Here is a 10988-nt window from a genome sequence, read left to right as displayed (position 1 = left end):
CAATTCTAATCCAAACTTTTCACTTTCCGTCTGCTTATGTCATGCACTCACACGTTTTGTAAACAAAAATATAATACTTTTTTATACATCACACTCATGTTACAGTTGTATTCATAACGAGGCCATGGATATTACCAAAAACTATATTTTATTTATAATAGTTATTATGATATTAACTTTTTTTAAATCTTTGGTATTTTAGTCAGTGGTGACACAAACAGTCTTTCATTTTCTCATGATTTTGAGTATTTTTATTTTTTACATATCGTTTGTGATATTTCATTCGTTTATTTATCATTCCTTCTAACTGTGGGGAATTAATGGGGATCGGCTATCCACTTTTCCTCCTTTTTAATGATATGACCTAGAAGTGTCACAAGTGTCGTAAAATCCTTAAAAACAAAAAACAAGTACAAGCGAACATTTAATTTTGACGCTCAGTGTAGATTGTTGCTGTAATCTAATTTATTTATTTATTCGTTTAATTATTTATTTATTTTTATTAATATTATTATTATTATTATTATTATTATTATTATTATTATTATTATTATTATTATTATTATTATTAATTTATTTATTTTTATTCCTGACCTCCCATAGTGGGCAGGGGGGTACATACTGTGTCTTTATCCGCTTAATCTGTTTTCCAACATGCTTTCTGTCTTTGTCTTGGAATGAGATTAATGTACTTGGTTTTTGTCCTGGCCCTGGCCAGAGTCCTAGCTGGGAGGGAAACAGTCAGATGCATATAGTTATTGTTTTGGGAGATGATAATTTTTTCCTTGTAAATCATCTCTCTGTTGTGCACCGTATTATGTTTTGTTTGTGTACACATTTGAGTGAGTTCCTCTTAGTGGGGACCTGTGCTTGTGTCTGGATGAGACTTTTAGGTGTTCTTAAACTAAGTACGCTGATAGTGTACTCTTGGAATCTACATCTGTTTCCTATTTGAACCGATTCTCCTTTGTCTGCCTTATTCTTGAATGCTTTAATTGTAATTCTAGACCTTTTTACTACTCCATTTTCTTCCTTTTTACTGGCGCTGATATGACCTTAATGTGTTGCAAGCGCCATAAAACCCTTAAAAGCAAACAAACATTTATTTTTATTTTTTATTTTGTTTTGTTGCTACTCTTTCTTTTGTTGAGGATCTAATTGTTATGTGTGTTTTGTGCTATCCTTGTCAAAGGTGCTGAAATGATCTTTAAATGTTTCAAGCGCCTGTCTTTAACTTCTAAACCTAACTGACCTCCCATAGTGGGCAGGGAGGTACATGCTGTGTCTTCTATCCCACCATACCCGTTTTCCAATTGTTTTCTGTCTTTGTCTTGGAATGAGATTACTTGGTTTTGTCCTGACCCTGGCTGGGAGGGAAACAGTCAAATGCATAGTTATTGTTTTGGGAGATGATATTTTTTTCCTTGTAAATCATCTCTCTGTTATGTATTATTATGTTTGTTATTTTTAATGTATAATGTAAGCATTTGAATGTATTCCTCTTTGTTGGATTTTGTGCTTGTGTCCGGATGAGACTTATAGGTGATCTCAAACTAAGTCCATTGATGGTGTGCTCTTGTAATCTGCATCTGATCCCTATTTCTTCCCAGTTCTCCTTTGTCTTCCTTTCTCTTTGGTGCTTTAATTGTAATTCTAGAACTTTTTACTATCCCATTTTCTTCCTTATTACTGGCGCTGATATAACCTAAATGTGTTGCAAGCGCCGTATGATGTTCGCATGGGTGTACGATCCGATAGTGATGTCGTTTCTTCTTCTCTTTACTAGCCTATCCTGCTTCTTTGGTTTGTGATTGTATTTTTGACAGGGGATATTTTTTTTTCTGTAAATCTTCTGCCTGTTTGTTCTTGGTTATTTATAATTTAGCTTATGATGTCTTTAGGTTATGATTTTGATTTACATTTGTACTATTTTTGTTGGATTGCTTGTTTTTTTTGTTTCAGCGGTCTCTCATATAACCTCAATTGTGTTGGAAGAGACCTAAAGCAACAAACAAACAAAAAAACAAGCGCCGTAAAACCCTTAAAAAACAAAAACAAACATCTAAACCTAACACAGTGGCTCATCATTCACTCATTCCTACAACATTCATTAATTTTTGACTCATTTTGTTTTTAATGTAGAAAATGGATTTTATGCACAATTGTTTTATTTTTTTTTTTAAGTTCCATTTTAAGTGCGATATTTTTTAATATTTTTTTTATTAACTTTGTCATCATTCCAGTAATTTTTATGCATTGTCAAATATCTTGAAACCAATGCCCTGCATCCATAGTGCAAAAATGTATATGCTGTTTTATTTCAAACAATGGATTATATTTTCATTCATAAGTCAACAAATAAAATTTGGGGTGTTTCGCCAAACATTGAATAGTTATTTATGAAGCCGAAGTAAATGTGCTATGCTTGCACATCTCTCTCTCTCTCTCTCTCTCTCTCTCTCTCTCTCTCTCTCTCTCTCTCTCTCTCTCTCTCTCTCCCTCTCCTCCTCCTCCTCTCTCTCTCTCCCTCCTCCTCTCTCTCCCTCCCCCCCCCTCTCTCTCTCTCTCTCTCTCTCTCTCTCTCTCTCTCTCTCTCTCTCTCTCTCTCTCAAAACACACACGCACGCATATACACAGATGTAGATTTTTGTGTTACCTATTTATATATAATGTTATTTTATTATGCTTTTTAAAAAACGCAGTGGCTATTTTTACAGTCCCGTACAGACTCTACTCAGATCTATTTTTACAGTTCCATATCAGTACATATGTTGGAAATCCAATCATGGGGTTTCTCTTTTCTCGTACTGGGTGGGGTTCCTGACCTCCCATAGTGGGCAGGGAGGTACATACTGTGTCTTCTATCCCCTTATATCTGTTTTCCAACATGCTCTCTGTCTTTGTCTTGGAATGAGATAACTTGGTTTTGTTCTGGCCCTGGCTGGGAGGGAAACAGTCAAATGCATAGTTATTGTTTTGGGAGATGATATTTTTTTCCTTGTAAATCATCCCCCTGTTATGTATTATTATATTTATTTTGAATGTATAATGTAAGCATTTGAGTGTATTCCTCTGTTGGATCTTGTCCTTGTGTTTGGATGGGAATTTTAGGTGATCTCAAACTAAGTACATTGATGGTATGCTCTTGGATTCTACATCTGATCTCTATTTGTTCCCAGTTCCCCTTTGTCTTACTTTCTCTTGGGTGCTTTAACTATAATTCTAGAACTTTTTACTGTCCCATTTTCTTCCTTTTTACTGGCGCTGATATAACCTAAATGTGTTGCAAGCGCCGTAAAATCCTTAAAACCTTTTCTCGTATCTAAATCAAGCACCTTGGCCCAGGCCTCCACACTGAAGTACTGCCTTGCCTCAGAAATGTCAACTCCCTGATCTAATAAGACCTGCATTGATAGGTCCTTTTCTGAGGATGGAATTTCGGAGAGGTCTTGGAACTCACAATCCATGAGTGTAAAAAATAGATCTGAGTACCGTCTTTACTGGACTGTAAAAATAGCCGCTGCTTAAAAAAACAAAACAAACCAAGCTATTAATTTGTGAGTGCACATGCATCTCATGTTCAATGTGCAATATTGTATATCTTACCAAATATAGTGCTTTAACAAATTCAGTTGTTGGTTAGTGTTCTATTTTTACTTATTGTGAACGTACAAAAAGTGATAGATTTGGTGTAGATGTTTGATGTTTTTAAAAAGATGAAAATGAATCAATAAATGAAAACCGATGGTTACCTAGAAGTATTTCATCCCCGTCTTTGGTCATTTTTCCCCCCTATTTATTTGTTCCTTGATTTTCATGGGTGGGGTGGGGTTCCTTACCTCCCATAATGGGCAGGGAGGCACTTACTGTGCCTTCTCTCCCCCTATATCTGTTTTCCAACATGCTGTCTGTTTTTCTCTTGGAATGCGATTACTTGGTTTTGTCCAGGCCTTGGCCGGATACCGTAGCAGGGACGGAAACAGTCAAATGTATTGTTAGAGTTTTGGGAGATATTTCTTCCCTTGGAAATCATCTCTCTGGTATGTACTGTATTGTTTTGTTTACATATTATATATGATTTGTAACCATTTGAGTGTATCCCTCTTAGTTGGGACCTGTGCTTCTGTTTGGATGAGACTTTTAGGTGATCTCAAACTAAGTACTTTGATACTGTTCTCTTGGAATCTACATCTGTTCCCTATTTGAATCAATTCCCCTTTGTCTTACCTTTTCTTGTGTGTTTTAATTGTAATTCTAGAACTTTTTACTATCCCATTTTCTTCCTTTTTACTGGCGCTGATATGACCTTAATATGTTGCAAGCGCCGTAAAACTCTTAAAAACAAAAACCAAACAAGAAATTCCCCTTTGTCTTACCTTTTCTTGGGTACTTTAATTTTAATTGTAGAACTTTTTGCTATCCATTATCTTCCTTTTTACTGACACTAATATGACCTTAATGTGTTGCAAGCGCCGTAAACCCCTTAAAAAACAAAACAAAAAACAAAAACGTCCTTGATTTCCACTCCAAAACTCACTGTCCAAGTGACATATTCATACCAAGTTGGCAGCTTCTAAATGTCCTATATTAATTCACTGGGTGGGGTTCCCTACCTCCACAGTGGGCAGGGAGGTACATACCGTGTCTTCTATCCCCTTATATCTGTTTTCCAACATGCTTTCTGTCTTTATCTTGGTATGAGATTGCTTGGTTTTGTCCCGACCTTGGCTGGGAGGGAAACAGTCAAATGCATAGTTATTGTTTTGGGAGATGATATTTTTGTCCTTGTAAATCATCTCTCTGTTGTGTATTATTATATTTGTTATTTTTAATGTATAATGAAATGTAAGCATTTGAGTGTTTTCCTCTTTGTTGGATTTTGTGCTTGTGTCTGGATGAGACTTACAGGTGATATCAGACTAAGTACATTGATGGTATGCTCTTGGAATCTACATCCCTATTTGTTCCCAATTCCCCTTTGTCTTACTTTCTCTAGGGTGCTTTAATTATAATTCTAGAACTTTTTACTATCCCATTTTCTTCCTTTTTCCTTGCGCTGATATGACCTTAATGTGTTGCAAGCGCCGTAAAACTCTTAAAAACAAAAACCAAACAAGAAATTCCCCTTTGTCTTACCTTTTCTTGGGTACTTTAATTTTAATTGTAGAACTTTTTGCTATCCATTATCTTCCTTTTTATTTTTACCGGCGCTGATATGACCTTAATGTGTTACAAGCGCCGTAAACCCCTTAAAAACAAAACAAAACAAAAACGTCCTTGATTTCCACTCCAAAACTCACTGTCCAAGTGATATATTCATACCAAGTTTGCAGCAGCCTCTTATGGTTCACACTATTATGTTATGACGATCGACCCAATCAGCAAAGTCCGGTCCGCATTCGTGCACCGTCGCGAACCCGCCTGGTAGCATCGTCACAACACACCTTTCGACTAGATGCTCTGCCGTCTCGGGTTCTTGCCCGCAGCGTGGACATATTGGACATGAAGTTAGACCCCACCGACGTAACGCACTTGCCATTAGGCAGGTCCTCGACCGAAGCCGATCCGCAGCTACCCAGTGTCTCCTCTTGCTGGTATCAAAGCCTGGCAACTTCTCACCAAGCTTAGAGGAGTGTAGGTCCCCGCCCCCACGAGGGATTGAATTCGTCCAAACCGACTTCCATCTCGTATGTGCAGCTCTGTCCGTAGTCAGGGATTCTGCGTACAAGGGTTGCCGGTACTTATTTCGGCTCGAAACGGGGGCACCGTCCATTATGCGCATGAGAGGGGTATCCCCATTCCCTCTCTCTTTGATCTTACTCAGACAGTTTCCCGTAATCGTTTCCCTCGGACATCGGGGGGCTGGATCGTTGCCATTATCGGGTCCCATTCTCTAGGGGTTGTTGCTAGCGTTCCCGTCACTATGTGCATCGACTTGCGAAGTTTTACATCCACCTTTTCAACGTTTCTGCTTCTACCCCACACTGGAGCGCAATACTCCGCGGTGCGCGGTGGAATAGCATAGTGCCAAGGCGGACGTTCTCAGGAGCGCTTGGCTAGCGCCCCAAGTCGATCCCGCCAACTTCCTCAGAAGACTATTCCCGCTTCTCTATCTTCCGGGCAACTCCTTCGAGATGCACCCGATAGGTAAGGCTGCGATCCAATTGAGCGTTTATATTGTTCAATTTCCACTAAATGTGCTCAAAGCGCTATAAAAGGGGTCCCTTGTCAACAGCAACACTAAACATCGTGTAGAACGAAACATGATAAATGTAAGCACTGCTGTAAAGACTATAGAATATCTATTGCATAAAAATTATTTCCGGAAATTAAACTTTAGATCTTTATTAATGGGGGTTGGGGGGGGGGGGGGGGGGTTGCTTGCTGACTAAAGTAGCTGCCATTCACAATGACTAGAACTTACGTAATAAGCATGAAGTCTGGTGGGGGCTCACGGCTTTTGACAATCTTGCAGGAAACGAATTCCGCCTGGTGTTGACTGTAATGATAAAAGTCAGAAAAAGCCTACATCATCATAATGCTTTCAGTGTTCATTGATACGACACGCCGTGTTCTTGCATGTCTCATAACAAAGGGAGGCGAAGAGACCAAGTGGTTAAGGCATTGCACTGTGATCCAGAAGGTTCCGGGTTCGAGCCCCGTTTCAGGCACTTTCGTTTTTTTTCCTTGGGCAAGGTTATTACCCATTTGCTCACTTGGACAGCGTGCGCGACTGTATTGTAACTGGCTTATTTCATCTTCCTGAAATTTGCACATCAAAAAAAAAAAAAAAAAAAAAATTAGAAAAGTGATGGAAAACCATGAAAAAAAAAAAAAACTGTCTCGATGCTTTTATCATTTCTAGGTTTTAAGCTATTTCAATTCTTTATCGGGTATTTAAAAAACATCCTGTTATTGTAGACTGGTAGCCGGGATTCAATAATTAAAGTGTGCATTAAATTTCATGCAACGTGTTGTTGTATGATGTAAATTACAGTACTTTGGTGGATGATGCATGTTAACACGCAACAAAAACAAAACAAAGCAGACACCCCCCCCCAACAAAAGAAACAAAAACAAAAAACAAACAAACAAAAAGAACAAACCCCCTGAACTCCCCCCAAGACAAAAAAAAAAAAAAAAAAAAAAACTCCCCAAAAAACCAACACCCCCTCCAAAAAAACCCCCAACAAAACAATATAGATAGACTCTATTCATATAAGTGTGAAAGAGACATGATTTGATTTAATAAATATTGATAATATTATGACAATAGATTGTTTGAACTTATTTTGAAATTTTATTTTATTTGCCGTGTGAGCTAACTAGGCCGATATGCACATTTGAAGGTCTGCTGATTACCGAACCCAATTAGGGACTTCATTTACACAGTGTTGTAATAGACAATATTTAGCGTTAGTTATTTTCACGAGGTTGAATATTTCAAAGGTAAACTGCAAAAAGAAAAAGCTCGATGAGAAGATAGGTAGTTAGTGCCAGTTAAGAAGGAACCCGTCGGAAGGTACCCTATGTTGTTTATTTACTCATATGACTAACTAGCCAATCGTGATCGAGAGAACGCGACGAACTTGTGACGTCACTATATCTGAACACTGAACGAGAACGCACTGGGACTGTTTGTGAATAGAATACGAGTGTGCGCGTGTGTGTTCAGTGTGTGAAAGCACGGATCCAGCTACACAGTAAACGAACGGAATGGGGAACCGTGAAACGACCGAGGGCCGAAGGGGGAAAACTAGGCTGAAATGAAGATGATAGACCCTTGCCTTTCATTATTGCAGCCAAATTCAGTGTTGACTACGTGAAGACATGCTGTTGCATTACCTTGCTATTCTTGGATTATAATGTGATTTTTGTTCTAAACCATCCAGTATATTTGAGAATATTGTGTATAACATTTAAGAATACTCCTCATATTATTATTATTGGATCATTTTTGAATGTATCAGTATCAGTATCAATCTTCCCCCGATAATCTTTACCTCGAACTCGAAGAGGTTGACGAGATGCGGACGCGGTCGGCCGCCGTCTTTACCTCTTATTCTTAGTTCAAACTCTTCTTTTCACCGAAAACTAAAACAATTTAATTATGTCTACTGATAAACAAGATGATAGCGACCGAATGAGTTATTCCAAATTATTAAAATGTCGAGGTTCACGTATTTTAGTGGAGGGGAAGTAAAGCGAGAAAACTTTGTTTTGATTTGATAAGGTATAACTCGGATAGATAGGGCTAGGGTATTGACTATTTAATTTGTAATTGCAGCCTTATTTTTGAGCAAAACTGATGATTGAACTGGGGATTGGAAAGATCTTGATCTGGCTATCGAATTGGATCACGAATGACTAATAGGCGTTGCAGGATTGCAACCGAGGATGTGAATGAAAATAAAGATTATTATTGTCTTTAAACTTTAAAGTTAAATTTTAAGTTTTAATAAGTTAGTTACTTTCTTTTGTTTATGATTATGAAATTTCGGTCTTGGACTTTGTCTGATTTACTGCTTACTTATTGTTATATTTAATAAGTACCTAACTATAACTGCCGCTCTCAAATCAAAGTCTAATCGTCAATACTAATACTAATACGACAATAAGATTAAGACTAAGATACTTAAGTTTCAGTGACAGTGAATATATAGGCATTCATTATGAATATTGATATATTACATTTCTAATATAAAATAAATATAAATCAAGTATTTTCCCCCAGTTATTATCTTTAACTTTAATGTATCTACAGATACATTAAAGATAATAACTGGAGGAAAATGACTGATTTATGTTTATTTTTATTCAGGTTAAAAAAAAAAGGTTTTATGTTATTGTTATATTAATAAACTTTTATTTTGTTCACCCTTTCTCGTGGGTCATAATTAATGTGTAATTCTTTGCATATGTGTCCTCGTCGGTCATTTAACATGTTTTAATTTTAAAGTGCTGGATGGTATAAAAGTATTTCAAGTACAAAAACTTGTACTAACAAAGTCCAAGTACCTTCACACACACATAAAATTGCAAGGTCTTATTGATTATACTCAAAAATATGGGAGGTGATTAATAATATATGTATTACTAAAATATAGGTAAATTATTCACATTGCGATGGTGTGTAAACTGGATAACATTTTTCAGGCTGTCCTGTGGGCATTGAGTAATGATAGTAGCTGAAACAAATCTTTGTGATCGATAGACCAGTGATCCAACAACAGGTTTAGAAGCAATCGTAATAGTTTCTTATTTTAGTTTTAGAAACTTAAAGTTTGGCTACAAAAATGGCTTTACATAAAAATAATAAGATAGGTATATATTTCGAGGCATTGTTTGTTTTTGATTATAGGAGTTTTACAGTATTTGCAATCTCTGGAGAATAGCAGTCAATTTTTTAGCTGTAATTTATGTCCAAAATGCAATCTGTATTTCATTCTACTCCATATTGATCTTGAAAATTATATGGCCTGCCTTTATTTTGTGTTCAATTCCATTGGATTAAAGTGTTAATCTCATTTCCAGATTATCAGGATGGGATTACCGAAAGATGTACCTGTACCGAGTTGGCAATTTTTGTGGATTTTAAAGTTACATTCATTTGCTGGATGAAGAACGACCCAGCACAATGGGCTCGTTTGTAGTTCTAAAGAACAGAGTTTTATTTTTCTGTGTTCTTGCTCCATGGATAATATCCTTATGCCATGCTTGTATTTTAACCTGCCAGTGCTCTCCAAGAAAACAGAAAGGTCGTAATGTTGATTGCAGAAAACTAGCAGATCCCATTTCATCTCTTTCTAATTTGAAATTTCCTCCAGACACTGTCCATCTGTAAGTATGACGTCTAAACTAGAGTATTTTGTCAAACCACATTTGATACCTATTTCTTTTTTCAAGTGACATGTATTGAAATATAAGATATGACTTGAAATGTATGCAGCAAGGTTAACTTGTGCATATAAATTGAGCTTTTATATAGCGCAATATCCACTAAATGTGCTCAAAGCGCTTTACAAGAGGTCCCTGGTCAACAGCAACATTTAACATGTAGGACGGGACATAACGCCTGTTAGGCGATATTACAATTTTTCGGATAAAGACAACGCTGTTAACGGTCAGGTACTCATTTTACACCTGAGTACGGTGGGAGAATGTGGGTAAAGAGCCTTTTCCAAGGACTCAACTATGCACCGAGCACGAGGCTCAAACCCAGGACCTTCCGATCCGACAGCGAGTGTCATACCACTAGACCACATAGCCGCACATATATGCAAATCTGACATCCGAACGCACTCATGGGTCTAGTTTTACATTGTTGTAATGGACTATATCGCGTCATTTTTTGAGATTTCTATTACAATAACGAGCTCATAATAATAATAAATTGAATTATCAGACCTGCCAATAAGTGCGCATCGAGCAAACACTTTTTAAAATAAGCCAACCAGATCAATATTTTTGGTAATTAATCTGTAATATTTGAATAGAGAATGAGGATTAAATGTATATAGAATATGGCTTTCCACAGTTGATGCAATGTTCAATTTATTCTCACAGAAAGCTGAGTGGAACCAAAGGTCATTTCATATATTATATTACAAGTCACATCACCTTTTGGACACATTTGCCCTTTTGTAACACTCTTAGTCTTACAATATCAACAAATTACATTTCAGTCCAGTAGGGTGAGTGCAGAGCACCTTGCCCATGGTCAAAATGAGCTGTTGTCACTCGCTCATAACTTGATTATAATGAGATGCAGCATAGATTGTCATTTATTTCACACAGACTATTGCAAGTGCCATTATTTAAATCTAAGCATTTACAATATTAGTAAGTGAAATCAACGACAAGATGTGGCCCTTTGTTTTCTTGGACTGGCGATAAAATATAGAGAGGGTGTCTGCCAGTCATCCAATCTAGTCCGTCTATTAGACAAAAAAGTATATAAATAAATAAGATCCACTCTACCAGACATT

The 10988-nt window shown here is 36.9% G+C and overlaps 1 protein-coding gene across 1 annotated transcript in view; it reads left to right on the top strand.

Moving 5' to 3' along the window:
* Window positions 1-7658: 7658 nt before the first annotated feature.
* The window catches only part of LOC144964387 (adhesion G protein-coupled receptor A2-like), a gene marked incomplete in the record, with an annotated part of 86879 nt that continues 83549 nt past the window's right edge, over window positions 7659-10988 (top strand). Inside the window, 2 exon segments of the mRNA XM_078898572.1 lie at window positions 7659-7891; window positions 9535-9840. Coding sequence (XP_078754698.1) covers window positions 9638-9840 — 203 coding nt within the window.

Source organism: Berghia stephanieae, chromosome 2 (assembly GCF_034508935.2).
Source record: "Berghia stephanieae isolate SIO BIC M18660-M18661 chromosome 2, UCSD_Bste_1.3, whole genome shotgun sequence".
NCBI classification, from domain to species: domain Eukaryota; kingdom Metazoa; phylum Mollusca; class Gastropoda; order Nudibranchia; family Aeolidiidae; genus Berghia; species Berghia stephanieae.
Note: the sequence above shows the minus strand (reverse complement) of the source record. Positions and strands in the feature narration are given on the sequence as shown.